General features: G+C 46.7%; 1 protein-coding gene across 3 annotated transcripts in view; it reads right to left on the minus strand.

Annotated features, from left to right (window-relative positions):
• The window catches only part of PPARA (peroxisome proliferator activated receptor alpha), a 99,253-nt gene that overhangs the window by 3,963 nt on the left and 68,455 nt on the right, over window positions 1-26,835 (minus strand). For all 3 annotated transcript variants that reach the window (XM_009217507.4, XM_017945390.3, XM_021921668.2), the window contains 4 exons: window positions 18,317-18,477; window positions 15,264-15,402; window positions 13,356-13,558; window positions 1,003-1,450 (listed from right to left, as the gene is read on the minus strand). In XM_009217507.4, coding sequence (XP_009215771.1) covers window positions 1,003-1,450; window positions 13,356-13,558; window positions 15,264-15,402; window positions 18,317-18,477 — 951 coding nt within the window. The remainder of the gene's footprint in view (window positions 1-1,002; window positions 1,451-13,355; window positions 13,559-15,263; window positions 15,403-18,316; window positions 18,478-26,835) is intronic.

Here is a 26,835-nt window from a genome sequence, read left to right on the forward strand (position 1 = left end):
CACTTGGCTACTGACTGATATTATACGTTGCATTAGGAAATATACTTTTCATCAACATAACCGATTGTGACAGCAACTATACTGACATCTGTATTGAACTTCATACAATATTGTCTATAATATGAATACAACATCATTATATAATACATACAGGAATATAATATACAAATTATATCTGCTTATAATATTAGACATAATTATAATATAAATGAAATGTGTGTGTGTGTGTGTGTGTGTGTGTGCATATTTTTTTTTTTCCTGAGACAGGGTCTTCCTCCATCACCCAGGCTGGAGTGCGGTGGCACGACCTCAGCTCACTGCAACCCTTGTCTCCTGGGCTCAAGTAATCCTCCCACCTCAGCCTCCCAGGTAGCTGGGACTACAGGTACATGCCACCATACAAGACTAATTTTTTGTATTTTTTTTTTGTAGAGACGGGGTCTTGCCATGTTGCCCAGGCTGGTCTCAAACTCCTGAGCTCAAGTGATCCACCCACCTTGGCCTCCCAAAGTGCTGAGATTACAGGCCCATGTCCGACCTCTTTTTCTCTATATATATATTTGTGCAAAATATATAATTTTTTTTTAAAGACATAGGGTATTGTTCTGTTGCCCAGGCTAGAGTGCAGTGATGCATTCATAACTCATTGCAACTTTGAACTCCTGGACGCAAGGGATCTTTTGGCCTCAGTCTACTGAGTAGCTGGGACTAAAGGTGTGCACCACCACACTTGGCTAATATTATAATTAAAGTGTCATACATTTACATAATATTAAATATGTCTTTATAGATAATAACAATATATACTATAATATGATACAATACTGATATAATTCCCACTGAATTCTACTCAGCAGTGACTGGAGGTCAAACATCTTCCCACCCTGGGAGTGTCCCCTCCACTGGGACAGCTCAAGCTGGTACTGCATTTCCCACTGTCAAAATTTTCAAGACAGGAGCCTGTCAGGGACATGACACCAGCAGATTAAATCAACCACTCACCTCCACAGCAAATGATAGCAGCCACGAAAAGGGAGATATCGCTGTCATCCAGTTCCAGTGCATTGAACTTCATGGCAAAATCAAACTTGGGTTCCATGATATCACAAAACGGTTTCCTTAGGCTTTTTAGGAATTCACGAGTTATAAACCCATTTCCATATGCTACCAGCATCCCATCTTTGTTCATCACCGAAGACAGCATGGCAAATATGGCCTCGTAAACTCCGTATTTTAGCAGTGTCACTTGATCGTTCAGGTCCAAGTTTGCGAAGCCTGGGATGGCCTTGGCGAATTCCGTGAGCTCCGTGACGGTCTCCACCGATGTGCACTGGCAGCAGTGAAAGATGCGGACCTCCGCCTCCTTGTTCTGGATGCCATTGGCCACCAGCTTGGCCACCAGTGTCTTCTCAGCCATACACAGTGTCTCCATATCGTGTATGACAAAAGGCTACAAAGGAGGACACCAAGGTAAGTCAGGTGATGTGGGATGCACCATGCTCCCAGCCATCAGTTCACTAACGAGCAGCTCCTAACGAGCAGCTCCTGCGTCCACATCACCAAGCTCAGTGCCTCAGAGGACTCAAGACACCCGCAGAACACAGTCCTCACTCAACTTCAAAATCGGCTGGGGAAAATAAGACATTAATAGAGAATGAACAGTATAAATCAGTAAAATAATAATCATCATCGCCTGACATTGGGTGGATTTCATTGCTAAGAAACTGAAGTACTGGGCTGGGCATGGTGGCTCACGCCTGTAATCCCAGCACTTTGGGAGGCTGAGGTGGGTGGATTACCTGAGGTTAAAAGAGTTTGAGACCTGGCCAACATGGGTGAAACCCGTCTCTACTAAATACACAAAAATGTGGCGGTAGCGGTGGCTCACGCCTATAATCCAGCACTGGGGAGGCCAGGCGGAGGGCAGATCAGGTCAGGAGATGAGACCATCCTGCCTAACATGATGGAAACCCCGTCTCTACTAAAAATACAAATTAGCAGTGGTGGTGGCCGGTGCCTGTAGTTCCAGCCAGGAGGCTGAGGCAGAATGTGAACCAGGAGGTGGGCTTGCAGTGAGCCGAGATGGCTGCCAGCCTGGGTGACAGAGCAAGACTCGTCTCAAAACAAAACAAAACAAAATTAGCCGAGGCATGGTGTGTGCCTGTAACCCAGCTACTTGGGAGGCTGAGGCAGGAGGAATAAGCAGACAGGAGGCCGAGGAGGTTGCAGTGAGCGGGTGTGCCACTGCACTCCCAGTCTGGGTGACAGAGCAAGACTCCATCTCAAAAAAAAAAAAAAGAAACAAGAAACTGAAGTACTGATTTTGTCCACAAAACTAACAAGGATATTAGCAAAGCACCTTTAATATTCTTAAATATTCTCTGAACTCTTAACAACTACGGGAAGCAGTACAATAATTCTTAATTTTAGCAGTATATGCTTTAGAGGTGAACACCATTAGTTAACGCTGCTCAATGAATAAATCTGGCATGTAAATACATACAGCTCATAAAGTTGGCATCTATGTAGGAATCAGCAAACAAGCATTGTTAAACTCTTTAGGATAAGTGGGCATAGAGTGCTTGTTCTCAGTGCAGGAGACTGAAACCTTCACTCAGTGCTCCACGTTCTGGAGCAAGTGCCAAGTCCCCACAGCCATGCCTTGTGTGATCCCATGCCCTCTGCATCGAAACCCAGTGGCCTGCCATTTCCTGAAGATCTTGTGGTGGAGGAGGTGGCTGGTCATATTATTTGAAGCCAACATGCTCAGAAGGGATTACATGTGTGGGAGGGCCGGGGAGAATGAGCACAAACACTGCTGTGGGCTGAAATTTACGTCTGGGCAGAGCAGGAAAGTGACAGCATCTGAGGGATCTCTCTGTTTATAATGTGGTCCATGGCTTATGCAGACAAGGTCAATAATGCAGTGGGCTAAGGTGTTATTTCTTTTCTTTTTCTTTTTTTTTTTTTGAGATGGAGTTTTGCTCTTGTTGCCCAGGCTGGAGTGCAATGACACAATCTCGGCTCACTGTGACCTCGGCCTCCCAGGTTCAAGCGATTCTCCTGCCTCAGCCTCCTGAGTAGCTGGGATTACAGGCCCGAAGCCACCACGTGATTAATTTTGTATTTTTAGTAGAGACAGGGTTACACCATGTTGGTCAGGCTGGTGTTGAACTCTTGACCTCAGGTAATCTGCCCACCTCAGCCTCCCAAAGTGCTGGGATTACAGGGGTGAGCCACTGTAGCGACCTAAGCATTGTTCTTTTTTTTGAGGCCGAGGTCTGTCTATCGCCAGGCTTTGGAGTGCAGTGGCCGGATCTCAGCTCACCATAAGCTCCACTCTGGGGTTTAGCCATTCCTGCACTCCAGCCTCCCGAGTAGCTGGGACTGCGAAGCCGCCCTCGCCAGCTAGTTTTGTTTTGGTAGGGCGGGGTTTCACCATGGCGCGGGATGGTCTCGATCTCCTGACCTCGTGATCCCACCCGTCTCGGCCTCCGGTGCCAGGGGACCAACTGAGCTTGAGCCATCGCGTCCGGCCGTAAAGCATTATTTCTAATCGCTGCTGGAACAGTGGAGCCCAGAGTGCAGAAGCATCCCAGGGATTTAAAGAATGCCCCCTGCCAGTGGGCAAGCAGCCACAGTAGTAGCTGATCCACAGCCTGAAGTGTTCCTGTTTCTGAACCACAGCACAAGAGCCCATATTCCATTTCTTGCGATAACCATCACACAGATTGTATGGAATGTTTCAACAGAACCAGGACTTGCAACATAATGCTGGATTAAAAACCCTGATTCTGCATCTGAGGAAAGGGGATATTTTAAAAATTACTCACAAATGAGTGAAAACATTCTGAATACAATATTCAGAGCCAAGTTTCTAAATAATCTGAAGTCTGATTAACAAAGATTGAAAATGATCTCTCTCTAAAGACCTTAAAAACAGTTCAGATGACCATTGTTTGTTAAAGTTTGGAGATAATTCTGCTTCACAGAAAGTTGAAGCTCAGATTTGAGGAATTAACATTTCTAGGAGGGGCCAAATTTTTTTTTTTTCCTTTTTTTTTTTTTTTTTGAGACGGAGTCTTGCTCTGTCATGTCGCCCAGGCTGGAATGCAGTGGTGCAATCCCGGCTCATTGCATCCTCTGCCTCTGCCTCCTGGGTTCAAGTGATTCTCCTGCCTCAGCCTCTCGAGTAGCTGGGATTACAAGCACAGACCACCACGTCCAGCTAATTTTTTGTATTTTAGTAGAGACGGGGTTTCACCGTGTTACCCAGGCTGGTCTTGAACTCCTGAGCTCAGGCAATCTGTCCGCTTCGGCCTCCCAAAGTGCCAGGATTACATGTGTGAGCCACTGCGCCCAGCCTCTAGGAGGGACTACGTAAATATTTTTAAAGGATCAATAGCAGTATTCCCTCAATTCCAGAAAATAGACTGTTAGGCCACCATCACTTTATTCAAATCACTAGATCTGTCTAAAGTACATTCAGCAGAAATAAAGGTGTTGAATACTTTTTTTAAAAAATGAGTTGTTTAAAAAATATAAGAAATACTGAGTTAAATGAAGTTGGGTCTCCCCAACTGAGTTTTTAACATGATAAATGTGCAGTGTTCCAGAATGAGAATGAGGCTAGGATAAGCAGGGGTTCCTACAGTGTTCGATTACAGAATGCTTGGTGTTACTTATTGTTTTTTGGTTGAGCATCTCCTAGGACAAATGCAGGCCTGGCTACATAATTTGCGGGACCCAGAGCAAAAACGCAAATGTGGGACCCCTTGGTTTTTCTTTTTTGAGACGGAGTCTCACTGTGTCTCCCAGGCTGGAGTGCAGTGGCGTGATCTCGACTCACTGCAACCTCCACCTCCCAGGTTCAAGTGATTCTCCTGCCTCAGCCTCTCGAGTAGCTGGGATTACAGGCACCCGCCACCATGCCTGGTTAATTCCTGTATTTTTAGTAGAGATGGGGTTTCACCATGTTGGCCAGGCTAGTCTCGAACTCCTGACCTCAGGTGATCCACCCACTTCAGCCTCCCAAAGTGTTGGGATGACAGGTGTGAGTCACCGCACCCTGTGGGACCCCTTGTTCAAAGATGATTATGAATTTCAAGAAGGCAACAGCGGAGCGTGAACACCCAAGCCTGGGCCTTTCTAGGCTTGGGGTGTCATGAAACAGCTTGCATGCCCCTGAGGCCCGCCCTGGACTACTTTTATGGGGGATGTACTCTCATAAATGAGGACTTACGTGGTAACAAATGTCTCATTTCATTTTTATAAAATTATCACTTTGGTTTTAGAAAGTGGGCCTCATTGAACAGGGAAAACTGGAGACCACTGAATTCAAAATGAGTGCTACCATGAAGAAACCAATGTTTATTAAAGCTAAAGAGAAATGGTGTAAAACACATTTGCAAATTCGCCAAACTTCATTGACAAGCATTCTTGGTAACATCATTTTACAAAAAATCTATGCAGCAGCTTATAACTTTGGAATATGCCTTTTATACTCAAGTTTGACTATGAATATATCTGACATGACAGGCAGTCATTTCAAGTAAATGAAATAAAGCACATTATAAAGACTTTAAACAGCGTGAGGCAGGAAGCTGCCTAGATTTTCCCCAATCACTCCATGCCGAGAGCAGAACGCCCCGCTTGCTGCCACACTGGTCCCTGCAGACACTCGTATGGCCTATGATGCTCAATGATATCTTTCATGAGAATTCATCTCTGTTAGCAGCTGTCATCTTTTAGCAAAAAATTAAATGTGGACCAGGCGCAGTAGCTCAGGCCTGCAATTCCAGCACTTTGGGAGGCCGAGGTAGGTGGATCACCTGAGGTCAGGAGTTCGAGACCAGCCTGGCCAACATGGCAAAACCCTGTCTCTACTAAAAATACAAAAATTAGCCAGGCGTGGTGGCGGGCACCTGTAATCCCAGCTACTTGGGAGGCGGAAGCAGGAGAATTGCTTGAACCCAGGAGGGGGAGGTTGCAGTGAGCCGGGATCATGTCACTGCAATCCAGCCTGGGTGACAGAGTGAGACTCAGTCTCAAAAAAAAAAAAAGTGAATCAGTAGTAGAGCTGTTTTGGATGACATTATTTAATAAGCTCTCTTGGTTATATTTTACTATACATTTGTTGAAGTGGCACAAAATATGAAGCACATTTTTAAATCTAAAGACAACTTAAGTAGTAGGTATAATATTGGACTATCACACGGCAGGCAACACCCCAAGACATGGTATAAGGTCATAGCTGTTGAAAGGAGCAGTCCTATTATAACACGGCACCCTGGAGGTCACCCTCATTCCCGAGCTTCTGAAATGTTAAGAATAATGTTGGAATTCCTCTTTCGAAACTGGTCTTAAAAACATGCTCAGCTGCATGTCACAAATTAGCTTCCTTGCCTAACTTTTTTTCTTTTTTTTTTTTTGAGACAGGGTCTTGCTCTGTCACCCAGGCTGGAGTACAGTGGCGCAATCACAGTCCACTGCAGTCTTGACCTCATCCTCCTGCCTCAGCCTCGTGAATAGCTGGAACCACAGGCGCACACCACCATGCCCAGCTAACTTTTCATAGAGGGGTCTCACTATGTTGCCCAAGCGGGTCTTTCTTGTTTTTTCAAACAAGACATTTTACTGTTTAATCCCAACTTGCCTGCCAGACTAGCTACAATGGACTCATGGTTTGTCTAAAATTCAGTTATATTCTCAGAGGGTAAAATCTTCCATAACTGAAGCTATTCAAAGACTCTAAAGATAATCCCCAACAATTTGGAGCAATAGGAGAATCTTTGAAATAAACACATGATACACACAATTCCTGCTTTCTTCATTTGAACTGAATGTCAGTTCTGATACGTTTGTTAGAGTAAAAAGTAGCAGTACACCATTATTATCACCTTATACTTTGAATTTCTAAAGTCCGCATATTCAGTGCTAAGAATTGTTTGGTTGTTTAACTGAACACCTCACTCATTTTTTGGAAGGTGCAGTTTGCTTCTTAAGCCCAAAGCAGCTTCTTAAGCCCAAAACAGTAAGAGTGTGAGTGTGAAAGCAAGCGTGTGCACATGTGTGTATGTGTATGAGCATATGTATACACATGTGAGTGTGTGTATGTGTGCGAGCAGTGTATATACATGTGTGCATGTGTGTGGGTACATGTGTGCATAATGTGAGGGTACATGTGTGTGCATATGCATGCATGTGAGCATGTATATGTACATATGTGCAGTAAGTGCATGTCTGTATACATGTGTGAATGCATGGGTTTGTAGTGTGTGTGGATGCATGTGTGTGAGCATGCATGTGTATGTGTGTGTACACAGGTGTGGGTACATGTGTGTGTGTGCATGTATCTATGTGTGGGTGCATGTGTGTGTGCATGTGCATGTGCGGGGGTGGAGGTGCGTCTGTGGTACACATGTGGGGTGCATGTGTATGTGTGAGTGTGTGTGTACATGTGCATGCATGGATGTGTGAGTGTGGGTGCATGTGAGCTTTGCTGTGGGTACATGTGTTTGGCCACCTGTGTGTGAGCATGGATGGATGTGTGAGTGTGGGTGCATGTGTGTGTCCATGTGCATGTATGGGGGTGGAGATGCATCTGTGTACAAGTGTGGGTGTGTTTGTGTACACATGCATGCATGGATGTGTGAGTGTGGGTGCATGTGTGTGAACATGCATGCGGGTGCACATGTGTATGTTTGTGTACCCGTGTGCGCATGGATGTGTGGTGTGGGTGCGTGTGTGTGTGTGCATTTGTGCATGAGCATGCTGCATGTTGGGGGCTGAACTCTCAGCTGCAGGGGAATGAGGAAACAATAATCACACAGAGGGCACTGACTCTGTCCAAGCCCCTCAGTCTCATTTTCTGTTGCTTCCTCCAAAGTCTTCTGATGACATTCTCAACCCCTGACAGATCAGCATCTTACCTTTTTAGACGCTGTTGAAAAGCACCCATTTTTTTTTTTGCCTCCCTCAGCCCCCTGGCTCTGCTTCCATCCCTGTCGCCCTCAAATCAAGGGGCAGTGAGTTCCTCAGAGGCGCTCTGCCCCATCACCAAGGGCCCTGACCATTTTCTGGCCCACGGTTCTGAAATCCCAGGGGCTCAAACAGTCCCAGTGTCCAGATGGACAGAGACATTCTCCATCCACCCCTCACTCCTCCCCTCAGCTAAACCCACCTCTCCTCAATCAACGGCATCTACGTTCCGCTCCATGCAGCGGCCTCCCCCTGCCCCCACAGCCTCCCCCGTGCACCCTGGCCAGTTCCAGCCCCGACCCAAGCCTCCTGGCCGATTCTAGGCCCCCCACAACTCCCCCACCGGCTTCAGGCCCCCCAGCATTCTAGCCCATTCCAGCTCAGTCACGGGGCTTTGTGTCATCTGATCTGAAGATCATGAGCTGCTCTTGACAGAAGAAAGGCATTGGCCACCGCAAAGAGAAATTCAGTTCCCCTCTTCTAGCAAACCAGAGGGCTGCTTTAAAATTAAAATCTAGGCTGGGCGCGGTGGCTCATGCCTGTAATCCCAGCACTTTGGGAGGCCGAGGCGGGCAGATCACCTGAGGTCAGGAGTTCGAGACCAGCCTCAACATGAAGAAACCCTGTCTCTACTAAAAATGCAAAATTAGCCGGGCATGGTGGTGCATGCCTGTAGTCCCAGCTACTTGGGAGGCTGAGGCAGGAGAATTGCTTGAACTTGGGAGGCGGAGGTTGCGGTGAGCCGAGATTGCACCACTGCACTCCAGCCTGGGCAACAAGAGCAAAACTCCATCTCAAAAAAAATAAAATAAAATAAAAAGTAAAATAAATAAAATTAAATTAAAATCTATCCATCCCCTGTGCTTCCCCATCAAGGCTTTGAACATTTCAGGGTTGCTTTCACCCCAGCGGCCCCTGCAGGGAGGAGGCGAGCCTGCCTTCCTCAGCACATAGCCCATTACGGTTCGTGTGAATCCATCAGTTTACCAGCCTGGACAATTCACTGTGCCGCCTCTCATCCCCAAACAGAAATGAAGTCCGCAGCCAGCCCTGAGGTCAGTGTGCCTCCCTGAGGCTCTGTGGGGCGTGGCTGGGGCTGTGAGATCACCCAGGCTGGAAAGTGATAAAACAGGGACCGGATGTGGGCCACTGGCCAGAGATCAAGGTGAATGCTTCCAGCCCGATGCTTGGTCTCCCTAACATATTTCTCACCCACAGATGGGGCTGCTTTCTGGGATGTGTAAGGGACACAGGCTATGGTCTTCCAATACCTACCATGGCCACAAAACCAGAGCTTGGCCAAGAGATTCGGGCTGTGTGGCCTGGTGGTGGGCATCCTGCCAATGGGCCTTTTCCCAGAATAAGCAGAGAGGGTATCCTGCACTGGAAGGAGCCAGCTCTGGAAAGCCCGTCAGCAGGCCAGGCAGAGAGGAGGGGGCCATGCCTCCAATGTCCTGCGTGCAGACAAGGACATGGGGTGGGACCCTGGCTTGGAGCAAACAGTGTGATCAAACACAAAGAGTTACATGAAGGTTGGAGGTTGTCTTGAAAACTGGTACCTATGGTGCTCTGGCTTTGGGGGTGTGGGTGGAAGGAGGCATCTGACTCTTAGAAGAGTGCACGGTTCTCTTTTTCTACAGAAAACCAAATTGTGAAGCCCAATCCTAGACTATTCATCTCTCATTTCTTTCTTTTTTTTTTGAGACGGAGTCTCGCTCTGTCGCCCAGGCTGGAGTGCAGTGGTGCGATCTCAGCTCACTGCAGCCTCCACGTCCCAGGTTCAAGCAATTCTCCTGCCTCAGCCTTCCGCATAGCTGGGACTACAGGCACACGCTGCCATGCCCAGCTAAATTTTTGTATTTTGGTAGAGACAGGGTTTCACCGTGTTGCCAAGGCTGGTCTCGAACTCCTGAGCTCAGGCAATCTGCCCTCCTCTGCCTCCCAAAGTGCTGGGATTACAGGCGTGAGCAACCATGCCCTGCCCTCTTATTTTGTTTTTTTTTGAGACAGAGTCACCCAGGCTGGAGTGCAGTGGTGCTATCTCAGTTCACTGCAACCTCTGCCTCGCATGTTCAAACAATTCTCCTGTCTCAGCCTCCCGAGTAGCTGGGATTACAGGTGCCCACCACCATGCCTGGATAATTTTTGTATTTTTAATAGAGACGGGGTTTCACCATATTGGTCAGGCTGGTCTCCAACTCCTGACCTCAGGTGATCCACCTGCCTCAGCCTCCCAAAGTGCTGGGATTACAGCCATGAGCCCCCACACCCGGCCTATTATTTATTTCTTTAAGGTTAAAATGCAAACAGATTCCTGCCTGCAAGTTGCTGCATGTGACCCTCAGCTGAGGGTGATGGGGTTCCTAGAGCTTGGGGGTCTCCAAGGGCAGGTGCAGGAGGATGCCAGGAGTACCGTTTGCACTCAATGCTGGGGGCAGGTCATTAGGGAGAAAGACAACTTAACTCTGCTTTGAATTATTTAGAGAGTCTCCTCTGTTGCCTAGGCTGGAGTGCAGTGGCGCAATCATGGCTCGCTGCAGCCTTGAACTCCTGGCCTCAAGGCATCCTCCTGCCTCAAACTCCCAAGTCGCAGGGACTACAGGCGTGTGCCACCATACCTGGCTAATGTTTTTATTTTGTGTAGAGATGTGGTCTTGCCATGTTGCCCAGGTTGGTCTTGAACTCCTGGGTTCAAGCCATCCTCTCGCCTCAGCTTCCCAAGTAGCTGGGACCACAGGCACACAGCACCATGCCCAGCTAGTTTGAAAAAAAAAAAATCATTTTTTTGTAGAGACGAGGTCTCCTTGTGTTGCCTGGTCTCGAACTCTTGGATTGCCTCAAGTGATCCTCCTGCCTCAGCCTCCCAAAGTGCTGGGATTACAGTGTGAGCCACCGTGCCCAGCCTGCTTTCAATTCTTAAATCCAAGGGATAAATATAAGCTGGCAAACAAAGTAAGTCTTCCCAATTTTGGGTTGTACTAATCATCTCCAGGATAGAGACTCCAAGCTCAAAGTTACATTTTCTTTCACTCTCATGATCCAGGAAGGGTCTAATTGGGAGAAGCCTCTGGGGCTGCCTAGCGTGGGTGTCTGCTGGAAACTTCTCAAATGTCTTAGCCTATTTAACTGGAGAATTCACTGAAGAATTAAAGGACTCAGTAAAGAAGAGGTTTGGTTTGTTCATGAAAGTAAGTAGCTTGTGAAATGCTTTATTTTCCTGTGACTAAAATTCCACCTTGTAATTCCCAGTAAGGATTGCTTCAAGCTATTCATTAATACAAATTAAACCTGTTTCACCATGTTCATAGGAAAATGGAAAAAAAAAAAAAGGATCTTCATTCACCAACTGAGGGCTGGCTCTTCTTTGAAGGTAGCTCTGAGATTTTTTTTGTAATGGAGACAAAGGCTTATTTAACTGTTGGGGAGGGAAAAGGAAGACTTAGGCCAGGCAGGTGGGGACATGGAGGATGAGCCATGAGGGGCAACTTAGGTGCCTCTGAAAAGGTCCAGAGCTACCTTAAAAGACAGGGTTTCTATAACAAGTGGTCCTTTCTTTTCCTTTCTTTTTTTTGGAGACAGTCTCACTCTGTTGCCCAGGCTGGAGTGCAGTGGTGCGATCTTAGCTTACTGCCACCTCTAGCTCCCAGGTTCAAGCAATTCTGCCTCAGCCTCGCAAATATCTGGGATTACAGGCAACTACCACCATGCCTGGCTAATTTTTTGTGTTTTTAGTGGAGATGGGGTTTCACTGTGTCAGCCAGGATGGTCTCAATCTCTTGACCTCATAATCCGCCCGTTTTGGCCTCCCAAAGTGCTGGGATTACAGGCATGAGCCACCGCACCCGGCTTACAGGTGGCCCTTTCTAAGCCCCGAGATGTCACTGCCTTTTCACCGAAGGCAGAAAAAGAATGTAGGCATGTTTTTCTGAGAGGGAAGGATAGTTTTAGGAGAAAGGACCATGAGCACATTTTGAGTGGGAAGTGAGTGGTTTCATTTTCTAGCCTTACAACATGGTTTGGCTCTGTGTCCCCACTCAAATGTCATGGTGAACTGTAATCCCCAGTGCTGGAGGTGGGGCCTGGGGGGACGGATTGCATCATGGGGGTGATCTTCACGAATGGTTTAGCACCATCCTCTTGGTGCTACTCTAGTGATAGCGTTCTCACAAGATCTGGTCGGTGAAAAGTGTGCAGCGCCTCCCGACGCCTGCTCCCACTTCACCTTCTGCTATGAGTGAAAGTTCCCTGAGGCCTCCCCAGAAGCAGAAGCTTCCTGTACGGCCTGTGGGCCACGAGCCAATTAAACCTCTTTTCTTTATAAATTACCCAGTCTCAGGTATTTCTTTATAGCAGTGTGAGAACAGACTAATACACCTTAAAATAGGGATTTACTTTATTATTCTATTTTATGTTTTTGAGATAGGGTCTCGATCTGTCACCCAGGCTGGAGTGCCGTGGCATGATCTCAGCTTACTGCAACCTCTGCCTCCTGGGTTGAAGCGATTCTCATGCCTCAGCCATCCAAGTAGCTGGAATTACAGGCGTGTGCCACCCTGCTCAGCTAATTTTTGTATTTTTAGTAGAGATGGGGTTTCTCCATGTTGGCCAGGCTGGTATCGAACTCCTGGACTCAAGCGATCTGCCCACCTTGGCCTCCCCAGAGTGCTAGGATTACAGGCGTGACCCACCCTGCCTGGTCAGTTTTTTTTGGTTTTTTTGTGTTTTTTTTTTTTTAAATCCAGTTAATGCTGGGTGCCATGACTCGCACATTTAATCCCAGTGCTTTGGGAGGCCAAGGTGGGAAGATCACTTGAGGCCAGGAGTTTGAGACCAGCCTGGGAAACATCTCCTCTCTACCAAAAAACAAAAACAAAAACAAAACAACAACAAAAAAACAGCCAGGTGTGGTGGTGCACATCTGTAGTCCCAGCTCCTTGGGAGGCTGAGGCAGGAGGATTGCTTGAGCCCAGGAGTTCAAGGCTGCAGTGAACTATGATTGCACCACTGCACTCCAGCCTGGGTGACAGAGCAAGACCCTATCTCTATTTAAGAAAAATGCACCTAAGAAATCACCTTAGTGCTTGGATAAGCTATTAAGGTTTTTGTGGGTTTTTTTTCCCTAAGTGTATTAATTACATAGCCAATATAATAACTTGGTGGCTAAGATCTTTGAGGTGATTCCAAGCAAGAAGAAAGGACTTGTTATTAAGCTACAGCTCAGAGTCTCAGAATGAACTATTTCTATTGTCGCTGTCCTTTGCTTAACTGTGGGATAAATATAATTTTTTCAACATTCAACACATGTGTCCTTAATCATTCTCTACGACACTGGTTCCATGTTGCCAAGAGAACCCAGAACGGCCGCAAACACCTACTGGATTGTTACTGGCCTTTCCTGAGAGGATGACCCGGGCTTTGACTTTGTTCATGTTGAAGTTCTTCAAGTAGGCCTCGTAGATTCTCTTGGCCAGAGATTTGAGATCTGCGGTTTCAGAATCTTCTATGTCATGTTCGCAGGTAAGGATTTCTGCTTTCAGTTTTGCTTTTTCAGATCTTGGCATTCGTCCAAAACGAATCGCTAGGGTTTGGAGGGGGAAACAGGCATGAGCAGTGAGGTCATGACTGCGCGGACAGGGCTGGACGAGGGGCTCCCCCAGGACTTAAACCAGGAATGAAAATTCACAGGCAGTTCAGACCCATCCTTGATTACTATTCGGCTTTCCACTATGGAGAGATGAAAAACTCAAACTCCATGCACTGTAGACTTTTTTTTTTTTTTGAGACGGAGTCTCGCTCTGTCGCCCAGGCTGGAGTGCAGTGGCCGGATCTCAGCTCACTGCAAGCTCCGCCTCCCGGGTTTACACCATTCGCCTGCCTCAGCCTCCCAAGTAGCTGGGACTACAGGCGCCCGCCACCTCGCCCGGCTAGTTTTTTGTATTTTTTAGTAAAGACGGGGTTTCACCGTGTTAGCCAGAATGGTCTTGATCTCCTGACCTCGTGATCCGCCCGTCTCGGCCTCCCAAAGTGCTGGGATTACAGGCTTGAGCCACCGCGCCCGGCCCACTGTAGACTTTTAAACAGGTGCAGGCTGAAGGTGACACCATTGTTTGTCTCATCAGTAGGGTGCACACCACCATCAGGTGTATCATCAACCTTTGAGTGAATGAGGTGAACGGGGCTTCAGGGTGAGTTTATATAATAACTGCTTCTTTTTCCAGAAGGTAGACATGCAAGTCTTACGAATGACTTACTTTAGTTACATTCACATCACAGTTAGCATGTTCTAAAACTATTACATGATTGGCTAGAAGGAAATTCATAATGTGGCGAGATGTTTGAGGTGGCACACCCTTCCTATGGACGGGGCGAACATTCTGTCATTTTGGTGCTTTCCACTTGGTTTTTCGATTCTGTATCAAAGTCTTACCATTTGAAGTTTCTAACAGCGAGTCCAATGTGCCACTGAATCTCAGCTATTTGAGACTTTTCTTTTCTTTTTTTTTTTTTTTTTTTGAGACGGAGTCTTACTCTGTCGCCCAGACTGGAGTGCAGTGGTGCGATCTCAGCTCACTGCAACCTCCACCTCCCGGGTTCAAGCAATTCTCCTGTTTCAGCCTCCCAAGTAGCTGGGATTACAGGTGTGCACTACTACACCCAGCTAATTTTTGTATTTTTAGTAGAGATGGGGGTTTTGCCATGTTGGCCGGGCTGGTCTCAAACTCCTGACCTCAAGTGATCCACTCACCTCAGCCTCCCAAAGTGCTAGGATCACAGGTGTGAATCACCAAGCCTGGGAGACTTTTATTTTCTTTCTTTCTTTCTCTCTTTCTCTCTTTTTTTTTTTTTTTTTGATGGAATCTCCTCCCTCTGTCACCCAGGCTGCAGTGCAGTGGCGCAATCTCGACTCACTGCAACCTCCGCCTACCAGGTTCAAGCGATTCTTCTGCCTCAGCCTCCCGAGTAGCTGGAACTACAGGTGCGCACCACCACACCCAGTTAATTTTTGTATTCTTAATAGAGACGGGGTTTCACCATATTGGCCAGGCTGGTCTCAAACTCCTGACCTGAAGTGATCCACCCGCCTCAGCCTCCCAAAGTGCTGGGATTACAGGCGTGAACCACCATGCCTGGGCAACTTTTATTTTCTTAGGCCACTCTGATTACAAAATGACTTGGGTGTGAAATGTTGAAGCACGTTCATCCATAGCTTGGTCTGTTCCCTTGGAACAAAGAAGGGGAACCGAGGAACGAACTGGGAAAATGTGTGGGGCCACCTTACCTACCGTTGTGTGACATCCCGACGGAAAGGCACTTGTGAAAGCGACAATACTGGCATTTGTTTCTATTCTTTTTCTGGATCTTGCAGCTGCGGTCACACTTGTCATACACCAGCTTGAGTCGAATCGTTCGCCGAAAGAAGCCCTGTGAGGGTAACACGCAGTGGATTTAAAGACCCGGGCCACTGAGAAACCAGCACACTTGCTTTACTCACCTTTTTTGTTGCTCATTTATTGTTTCTTTTTAAATGAACGAAATTTAGGGAAAAGTTATTCTAAGCCAGGCGTGGTGATCACGCCTGTAATCCCAGCACTTTGGGAGGCCAAGGCAGGTGGATCACTTGAGGTCAGGAGTTCGAGACCAGCCTGGCCAACATGGTGAAACTCTGTCTCTACTAAAAATACAAAAATTAGTCTAGTGTGGTGGCACGTGCCTGTAATCCCAGCTACTCCCGAGGCTGAGGCAGGAGAATTGCTTGAACCCGGGAGGCAGAGGTTGCAGTGAGCCGAGATCACCCCACTGCACTTTAGCCTGGGCGACAGAGTGAGACTCTGTCTCAAAAAAAAAAAAAAAAGAAAAAGAAAAAAAGAAAAATAGTTCTTCTTCTAAAAAGTCTGAAATGATTGGGACAAATACAGAACTTTAAATATCATTACATTTAATGTGAAAAACAAAAAATGAGGCAGCATTCAAAGTCATTTCAAAATGCCCTTATCTGACTTGGGAAAACACAATTACCGTTTTCCAAAGAGTTACTCAGCCTTGTTACAATGTATATGAATGTAACTATCCCCAGCATTGTGACATTTCCATATTTGTGACTAAAGAGTTTCTAGGAATTTTTGTAAGAATATATTAACTCCCTCAAAGACAAAAATTATAATAAAAGCCAGCTGTTTGTAAACAATTTTCTTGCTTTGTAAAAGCATCTTAAACTCTACCCAGCAAGAAACAATGTTACTAAATAGTCCATAAAAAGCAAAACTAAATGAGTAATTAATCATGGCCCTAAGGAAAAGGCCACTTTATACGGAGCTTTTTCAAAGGTATGTGGTTAGAAAACTTGCGAAGGAGTGCATTTTTGCTTTGGGTTCTTTTTCCTCTTTGCTTTTAAGTCATTCTTCTATATTTTTGCCACAGTGGGGTATGCTTGGCCCGCAGGAGAGGGACAGCAGTGTGCCGGGGAATGTGAGAGGCAGGCTGACATCTTTTCAATGTCCTTACCTAGGTTTGCACAGTGGGGAGGCTAAGGAACGCATGGGGTTAGAATGAGAAGGGTGGGGAGAGGGTTCTAGACGGCAGAGTGCCACAATGTTCTGGCTGTGAGGTTCTCCCTGTGGCCCAGGCCTCTGAGGCCAGAATGCTGGTGTTCCAAGATCATACATTGTGCTGGAAAGGCGGTGGCATTTTCCAAGTTAGTCAACACCTGCAGTGTGCACCATTGGAAGGGATTTCTGATTCAAACCAAACATTCAGATGATGATATCCCACATATCGTGTACATAAGGTGCCAGACTTGAGCACGGCTGCGCAACCCTAAAGGGACGCTGCTGCAGAAGCTCTCCTCATCACTACGCTGGCAAACACGGAAGGGCCACCAGTCCAGCTGGCAGCACGCGGGACAACAGGGCCTGCCTTACACGCACTCCTGGCCTGGGTCACATCTGTTTAGGGCAGGCTGAGCCAGCAGGAGGATGAAGATACACAGGGGGTTCCTGTGGCTCGAATGGGGTGGAGAAGCCCCTGATGTGCAGGAAGGAACTGCCAGGGGGCAGGAGCAGCCAGTCTCTGGTTCCAGTCTCTGCTTCTGGGAGCTAGGGGACCCTAAGCAAGATACTCTGTGTTTCTGATGGCCAATTCCCCCGGCAGGAGCATGAGAACACCTGCCCCACCTGGCCTTCAGGGAGGGTCCAGAGATCAACGGTAATGGCTCTCTGTCTTGTATTAGAATGAAGTGATGTTCTTAATGTGGCTTATTTTCTTTTCTTTTCTTTTTTTTTTTTTTTTTGAGATGAAGTTTTACTCTTGTCTCCCAGGTTGGAGTGCAATGGCTTGATCTTGGCTCACTGCAACCTCCACCTCCTGGGTTCAAGCAGTTCTCCTGCCTCAGCCTCCCAAGTAGCTAGGACTACAGGCATGCGCCACCACACCTGGCTAATTTTTGTATTTTTAGTAGAGACAGGGTTTCTCCATGTTGGCCAGGATGGTCTTGAACTCCCGACCTCAGGTGATCCAGCCACCTTGGCCTCCCAAAGTGCTGGGATCATAGGCATGAGCCACCGCGCCCAGCCCAATGTGGCTTATTTTCTTTTAAAGAACACACTTCTCTAAGTATTTACAAAGCACAGAGGAACCATTTGTCCTAGACTCTCTAAAGCAGCAATTCCCAACCTTTTTGGCACCAGGGACTGGTTTTGTATAAGACAATTTTTCCACAGATGGGGGATGAGGAGGGATGGTTTCAGGATGAAACTGTTCTACCTTGGAACATCAGGTATTAGATTCTCATAAGGGGCATACAAGCTAGATCCCTCAAATGTGCAGTTCACAATAGGGTTCACGCTCTTGGGGGTTCTGTGCTCTAAAGAGAAAGACTAATCTATTACTGAGGTCAGTTTCTTTTCTACTTTTCTTTTTTTTTTTTTTTTTTTGAGACGGAGTCTTACTCTTGTTGTCCAGGCTGGAGTGCAGTGGCGCAATCTTGGCTCACTGCAACCTCTGGCCCCTGGGTTCAAGCGATTCTCCTGCCCCGGCCTCCCAAGTAGCTGGGATTACAGGCACCCACCACCATGCCTGGCTAATGTTTTTGTATTTTGAGTAGAGACAGCGTTTCACCATGTTGACCAGGCCGGTTTCGAACTCCTGATCTCAGGTGATCCACTCGCCTTGGCTTCCCAAAGTGCTGGAATTATAGGCGTGAGATACCGCGCCTGGCCTGAGGTCAGTTTCTTATCCGGGACTTTCTGCAATCTCTCAGTAATGACTGCCATTTGCTATAAAAGTAACCACAAGTGGTTGATGGTGGCAGCCACCGGGCCCTGTTCCAGGTCCCCTCTACCTTGCAGCCTTCACACGCGTGGACTCCGTAATGGTAGCCTGAGGCCTTGTCCCCGCAGATTCTACATTCGATGTTCAATGCTCCACTGGGAGACTCGTCCACGCTGCCGGGGACCACAGGGTAAGTCACCGAGGAGGGGCTCGAAGCTGGTGAAAGCGTGTCTGGGGAAAAAGAGGAGAGACAGATGAATAGTCCAGGCATCACCATCCTGTGTCTGAACCGGGTCTACGAGGATGTGATTTAGCATATGAGGCATCTAATGCTGAGGCGTAAACCTCAGAATACCCATGCAGGGCCGGGCCCTGCCTCTGGGTCACACCCTCTTGCACTCCTACAGCTGCCGTTGTGCTGTGCTCCCAAAGCCAGCATGCTCGCTCCGACTGCTGCTGAGCTGACCCCGAGCTCCGGACCCACACATCTCAGATCACGCATCCCTAGACCCACGCATCTCCGCCCCGCATATCTCCGGACTCGCGTGTCTCCAATCCACACATCTCCGCCCTGCACATCTCCTCATTCCCACATCTTCGATCTGAGCATCTCTGATCCGAGCATCTCCGATCAGCGCATCGCCGCCCCGCGCATCTCCGGACCTGCACATCTCCCATCCACACATCTTCAGATTCGCATCTCCGGACCCACGCATCTCCGGACCCGTGCATCTCCGGACCCGTGCATCTCCGGACCCGTGCATCTCCGGACCCGTGCATCTCCGGACCCGTGCATCTCGGGACTGGCACATCTCCTGATCCGCATATCTCCGGACCCCCACATCTCCGATCTGCACCTCTGGGTCCCCGCACATCTCCGGACCGCACATCTTGGGAACCGCACTTCTCCAGACCCGCACATCAGACCCGCACATCTCCTGATCCGCACATCTGGGGACCGCACATCTTCGCTGCACACATCACCAGACCATCTCGCCCATACCTCACCCTGCAGGACTCCCCGTGCCCCCGTGCTGACAGTGCCACACAGAACTCTTTTTGTTTGCTTCCTTCCTTCCAGTTCTTCCACAATTGCCAACTCAGTAAATGGCACCAGAATACAGTATAAAAATCTGTGTGGGTAACACCAAATGCATAATCCATGAAAGAGAAAATATAAGTTGGAATTTATGAAAGCTAATTAAACCTTCTGCTCTGCAAAACACATTGCTAAGAAAATTAAAGACAAGCCACAGACTGGGAGAAAATATTTTCAATACACATGTGGTAATACACAAAGAGGTCTTAAAACAACAATAAGAAAACAAACAACTCAATTGAAAACTGGGGGCCGGGTGTGGCAGCCAGGTGTGGTGGCTCACGCCTGTAATCCCAGCACTTTGGGAGGCCAAGGTGGGCAGTCACGAAGTCAGGAGATGGAGACCATCCTGACTAACACGGTGAAACCCCGTCTCTACTAAAAATAACAAAAATTAGCCGGGCGTGGTGGCGTGCGCCTGTAGTCCCAGCTACTTGGGAGGCTGAGGCAGGGGAATCCCTTGAACCCGGGAGGCGGAGGCTGCAGTGAGCTGAGATCATGCCACTGCACTCCAACCTGGTGACAGAGCAAGACTATGTCTCAAAAGGAAAAAAAAAAAAATGGGCAAAAGATCTGAACAGTCACTTCAGCAAAGATGATATACAGATGGCATGTAAGCATATGAAACGATGCTCAGCATCATATGTCATTGGGGCATTGAGAATGAGAACGACAATGTGGTGTCACCACACACCTACTAGGATGACCAAAATCCACAAAACTGACATCATCAAATTTGGTGAGGATGTGGAGCAACAGGAACCCCCATTCATTGCTGGTGGGAGTGCAACATGAGACAGCCCCCTTGGAGGACATTCTGGCAGTCTCTGACAAAGCAAAGCAGTTTTACTGTATGATGGAATCACACTCGTAGGTATTTGTCCAGTTGATTTGGAAACTTCTGTCCACACAAAACCTACACAAGTTTAGAGCAGCTTTTTTTTTTTTTTTTTTTTTTTTTGAGACAGAGTCTCACTCTGTCACCCAGGCTGGAGTGCGGTGGCACAATCACAGCTCACTGCAACCTCTGCCTCCAGGTTTAAGTGATTCTCCTGCCTCAGCCTTCCAAGTAGCTGGGATTACAGGCACCCATCACCACGCCCAGCTCATTTCTGTATTTTTAGTAGAGACAGGGTTTCACCATGTTGGCCAGGCTGGTCTCAAACTCCTGACCTCAAGTGATCTGCCCCCCTTGGCCTCCCAAAGTGCTGGGATTATAGGTGTGAGCCACTGCGCCCGGCCAGCTTTATTCTTAATTGCCAAAAATTGGAAGCAACCAAGATGCCCTTAAATAGGTGAATAGATATACAAACTGTGGTACAAACAGACAGTGGGACTTCATTCAGTGTAAAAAGAAATGAGGTATCGAGCCATGGAAAGACTCTTAAATGCATATTGTTATAAAAGAAATCAGTCTGAAAAGGCTACATACTATATGACTTCAAATTCATGGCATTCTGGAAAAGGCAAAATTATAGCAATGGTAAAAAGAACCATTTCTGAGCTGGCTGGGGGTGGGAGAGGCAGGGTTGAATAGGTGAAGCATGGGGTTTTTTGATGTGGTGAGACTATTCATATGAAAATGTAACAGTGGTCTGGGTACGGTGGGTCATGCCTGTCATCCCAGCACTTTGGGAAGCTGAGGTCGGCAGATCACTTGAGCTCAGGAGTTTGAGACCAGCCTGGGCAACATGGTCAAACCCTGTCTTTACAAAAAATACATAAATTTGCTGGGCATGGCCGTGTGCACCTCTAATCCCAGCTGCTTGGGAAGCTGAGGTGGGAGGATCACCTGAACCCTGGGAGGCTGAGGCTGCAGGTAGCTGAGATTGTGCTGCCACTGTACTCCAGCCTGGGTGTCACAGTGAGACCTCCATCTAAAAAAAGAATAGAATAGAATAGAATAGAATAGAATAGAATAGAAAAAAAAAGAAAGAAAGAGAGAGAGAGAAAGAGAAAGAAAGAAAGAAAGAAAGAAAGAAAGAAAGAAAGAAAGAAAGAAAGAAAGAAAGAAAGAAAGAAAGAAAGAGAGAGAGAGAGAAAGACAGAGAGAGAGAAAGAGAGACCGGGCATGGTGGCTCACACCTGTAATCTCAGCACTTTGAGAGGCCGAGGTGGGTGGATCATGAGGTCAGGAGTTTGAGACCAGCCTGGCCCACATAGTGAAACGTCGTCTCTACTGAAAATACAAAAAAATTAGCCAGGTATGGTGGTGCGTGCCTGTAGTCCCAGCTACTCGGGAAGCTGAGGCAGCAGAATGGCTTGAACCCGGGAGGTGGAGGTTGCAGTGAGCCGAGATTGTGCCACTGCACTCCAGCCTGGATGACAGAGTGAGACAGGAAGGCAAGAAAGCAAGAAAGAGAGAGAAGGAAAATGTAGTGGTGGATATATGACACTATGCATTTGTGAAAACCCACAGAACTTTATAGTTCAGATTGAACCTAATGTGTGCAAATGAAACAAAAATAATTTAGGAGGTTGGAGGATCCCAGGGTGGAATGCAGAAGGTAAGAAAACAATGTAACTGTGCTACGAATATAGGAAACAATCTCAGGGAAAAAGTGGGGGCAGGTACGGAAAGGCGCTGCACTGAATAATTTGCAATGACTGGAATCTATAAGACTAAAGGCAAAAGGATCTGCTCATAAACACTGTGCTCTAGCTGAAGTTTTTTTCCCACAGGGTGTGGGTTAACAATTCTGATGCCACTGTACAGGTATACGGAAAATGAACAACGAATTCCAGGAATGGTGAAGTTGACAGGTAGGCAAGTGGAGGAGGCTAGAACGATCCATCTGATACCAGATGAGGGCTGAGACATCAGCATGCACTCCTGTTTGGCTTACTACAGCGACAGATGGCCACGGACTGAAACACTGATAGATTCCTGTATATACATAGGTTAGTATGTACACGTATATGTATTTGCTCTGTCAACTGAGAGAGCCTAAAAAAGGGATACTTCAGTAGCATCCTGAAATGATGATAGCGAACGCTGCCTGGGACCCACATGGAGCTGGATACAGTCCTGTTCTCACCTCTCGCAGTGGAAGATCACTGAACTCATGGAGCATCAGGCAAAGAGCTCAAAGTGGTTTTGCCTCAGCAGTGGGGCAACGTTATCTCTAAAATAAACACTGCGATGGTCCCATCTAATGAAGCTGAAAAGCAGGACCTGGAAGGATCGAACATTTTCCAAGTCACTTAACTGCATCCCAGAACAAAGTTCAGGAATATTGATAGGAAATCAAAAATATCCCTCACCAGGCCGGGCGCAGTAGCTCAAGCCTGTAATCCCAGCACTTTGGGAGGCCGAGATGGGCGGATCACGAGGTCAGGAGATCAAGACCATCCTGGCTAACACAGTGAAACCCCGTCTCTGCTAAAAAATACAAAAAAACTAGCCGGGCGAGGTGGCGGGTAGTTCCAGCTACTCGGGAGGCTGAGGCAGGAGAATGGCGTAAACCCGGGAGGCGGAGCTTGCAGTGAGCTGAGATCGGGCCATTGCACTCCAGCCTGGGCGACAGAGCGAGACTCCGTCTCAAAAAAAAAAAATCCATCACCCAATAAAGTTCCCAACATATGGCATCCAATGAAAACAATTGGCCAGGCGAGGTGGCTCACACCTGTAATCCTAGCACTTTAGGAGGCTGAGGTGGGCGGATCACTTGAGGTCAGGAGTTCAAAATCAGCTTGGCCATCATGGTGAAACTCTGTCTCTGCTAAAAATACAAAAAATTATCTGGGCATGGTGGTTAGTGCCTGTAATCCCAGCAACTTGGGAGGCTGAGGCAGGAGAATCGCTTGAACCTGGGAGGCAGAGGTTGCAGTGAGCTGAGATTATGCCACCGCACTCCAGCCTGGGTGACAGAGCAAGACTCCATCCCCCCCAAAAAAAGAAAAAGAAAAAGAAAAAAAAATTACAGGACACATGAAGAATCAGAAAAATATGACCCACGACGAGGAGAAAAATAAATGAATGGAAAGGGACTCAGAAGTGACACAGATGACAGAAATTGTGGCTAAGAGTTTTTTGTTTGTGTGTGTGTGTGTGTGTGTGTGTGTGTGTGTTTGTTTTGTTTTGTTTTGTTTTGAGATGGAGTTTCGCTCTTGGTGCCCAGGCTGGAGTGCAGTGGTGTGATCTCGGCTCACCGTAACCTCCGCCTCCCGGGTTCAAGCGATTCTCTTGCCTCAGCTTCCCGAGTAGCTGGGATTACAGGCACATGCCACCATGCCTGGCTAACTTTGTCTTTTTAGTAGAGGTGGGGTTTCTCCATGTTGGTCAGGCTGGTCTCAAACTCCTGACCTCAGATGATCTGCCCACCTCAGCCTCAAGACATTTAAAAAAAGTTATTCTGGGCTGGGTTCAGAGGCTCATGCCTATAATCCCAACACTTTGGGAGGCCAAGGCAGAAGAATTGCTTGAACCCAGGAGTTTGAGACCAGTCTGGGCAACAAAGTGAGACCCCTGTCTCTACAAAAAATTTAAAAATTAGCCAGGTGTGGTGGTGTGTGCCTATGGTCCCAGCTACACAGGAGGCTAAGGTGGCAGGATTCCTCGAGCCCAGGAGGTTGGGGCTGCAGTGAGCTGTGATCACGCCACTGCACTCCAGCCTGGGCAACAAAGTGAGACCCTGTCTCTAAAACAAAACAGCAAAAAAAGTTATTCTGACCATATTCTAAATGTTTAAGAAGCTGAGTGAAAGACTGGACATGTTATATAGATACATGGGTGAAAACAGAACCAAATCATGCTTCTAGTGATGAAAACTACAATATCTAATATGGAAAATACACTGGATGGGATTAGGAGCAGATTAGATATTGCAGAAGAAAAAATTAGTAAATTTGAAGATGTAGCAATAGAAACGGTCCAAAATGAAACACAGAAACAAGACTTAAAAAAGAACTTAGCATTAGTGAACTGTATGACAACTTGAAGTGGCCTAACGTATATATAACTGGAGCTCCCAAAGATAGAGAAAGACGGACAAAAAAAATTTGAAGAAATAATGGCCTAACCTTCTGAATTTGATGAAAACAATAAATGCACTGATCCCAGATGCTCAATGAACCTCAAGCACAAGAAGCATAAAGGAAGAAACCATCAAATGGTTCAGAATTGGTGAGAAAGAAAAAAATGTAGAAGCAGCCAGATATATAAAAAGATAAAAGATAACAAGTGGTTGGCAAGGATGTAGAGAAAAAAGAACCCATGTGCAATGTTGGTAGTATTGTGAATTAGAATAGCATTATGGAAAATAAGTATGGAGGTTCCTCAAAAAAACAAAAATAGCACTACGTATGATCCAGCAATCCCACTTCCAGGTTTATATCCAAAGAGATTGGAACCAGTACACTGAAGAGATGTCTACACCTCCACGTTCACTGTGGCACCATACACAGTAGCCTGATGTGGAATCATCCTAAATGATCATTAATGAATAAAGAGATAAAGAAAATGTGACACACACACACACACACACACACACACACACAGATACTATTCAGCCTTAAAAAAGAAGGAAATTTCATTTGCAACAACATGGGTAAATCTGGAGAGTATTACGCTAAGTAAAATAAGCCAGGCACAGAAAGACAAATACCATGTGATCTCATATGTGAAATCTAGAAAGGTCAAAGTCACAGCAGTAGAGAGTGCAATGGTGGTTATCAGGGGCTAAGGCTGACGGGGGGAATGGGGGGATGTTGGTCAAAAGGAACAAAGTTTTAGTTACACAGGAAGAATAAGATTTAGTGATCTACTACCCAGTATGGTGACCATAATTAACAATGATGTGTTGTATATTTCAAAATTGCTCAAGAAATAGACTTTTTTTTTTTTTGAGATGGAGTCTTGCTCTGTTGCCCAGGCTGGAGTGCAGTCGCATGATCTCAGCTCACTGCAGCAGCATGATCTCAGCTCACTGCAGCCTCTGCCTCTTGGGTTCAAGTGATTCTCCTGCCTCAGCCTCCTGAGTAGCTAGGACTACAGGTGTGTACCACCATGCCTGGCTAATTTTTGTGTTTTTAGTAGGTACAGGGTTTCACCATGTTGGCCAGGCTGGTCTGAAACTCCTGACCTCAAGTGATCCACCCGCCTCAGCCTCCCAAAGTGCTGGGATTGGGCCTGGCCTCAGGCCCAATTTTAAGTGCTCTCACCACACACAAAAAATGGTAAGTTGGTGAGGTGGTGGATATGTTCATTAGCTTGATTTACACATTCCCCAATGTAAACATAGACCAAAACATCACATTGTGCCCCATAAAAATACAATTATTATTTGTCAATTAAAAATTAAAACTAAAATTAATCTCAGTGAGCTGAGATTACACAACTGCACTGCAGCCTGGGCAACAGAGTGAGACTCTGTCTCAAAAATAGATATAAATATAAATATACATATATATAAATATACCTATATAAACAACCATATATATGTGTGTGTATGTGTGTGTATATATATGCCTGGGTATGGTGGCTCACGTCTGTAATCCCAGCACTTCGGAAGGCTGAGACGGGTGGATCGCTTGAGCCCAGAAGTTTGAGACCAACCTGGGCAACATGGTGAAACCCCGTCTCTACAAAAAATACAAGAAATTTACCTGGGCATGGTGGCAGGTACCTGTAGTCTCAGCTACTTGGGAGGCTGAGGTAGGAGGATTACCTGGGCCTGGGAGGTTGAGGCTGCAGTGAGCTGAGATCATGCCACTGAATTCCAGCCTGGGCTCAGAGTGAGACCCTCTCTCAAATAAATAAATAAATAAAAATATGAAGTATCCATAAAAAAAGGACATTGATAAATTGGACTTCATCAAAATTAAGAACTGGTCTGGCATGATGGCTCATACCTATAATCCCAGCACTTTGGGAGGCAGAGGTGGGAGGGTCGCTTGAGTGCAGGAGTTCAAGACCACCCCTGGCCACATAATGAGTCTCCATATCCACAAAAAAAAAAAGAAAAACTTAGCTAAACATGGTGGTACACACCTGTGGTCCTAGCTACTCGGGAGGCTGAGGTCGGAGGGTCTCCTGAGCCCAAGAGGTCAAGGCTGCAGTAAGCCATGATCACAACACTGCACTGTAGCCTGGGCAACAGATTGAGACCCTATCTCAAAAACAAAACAAAATAAACAAAAAAACTTCTTTTTTTTTTAAAGATACTATTAGTAGAAAGAAAAGAAAGACAAACCGCACACTGGGGAAAATATTGGTAGATCACATGTCTGGTAAAGTATTTGTATTCAAAATATATAAATAATGTTCAATAGTGAATAGTGGAAAAACAAGTAACTCAATTAAAAAATAAGCAAAAGATTTGAATAGAAATGTCACCAAAGAAGATATATGGTAAATAAGCATACGAAAAGATGCTCAACATCACCAGGGAAGTGCAAATAAAAACCACCACAGTGAGAGACCATCACACACCTACTGACATGGTTAAAATTAAAAAGACTGATCATGTCTCATGCTGATGAGGGTATGG

Source organism: Papio anubis, chromosome 16 (assembly GCF_008728515.1).
Source record: "Papio anubis isolate 15944 chromosome 16, Panubis1.0, whole genome shotgun sequence".
Taxonomy (NCBI): Eukaryota; Metazoa; Chordata; class Mammalia; order Primates; family Cercopithecidae; genus Papio; species Papio anubis.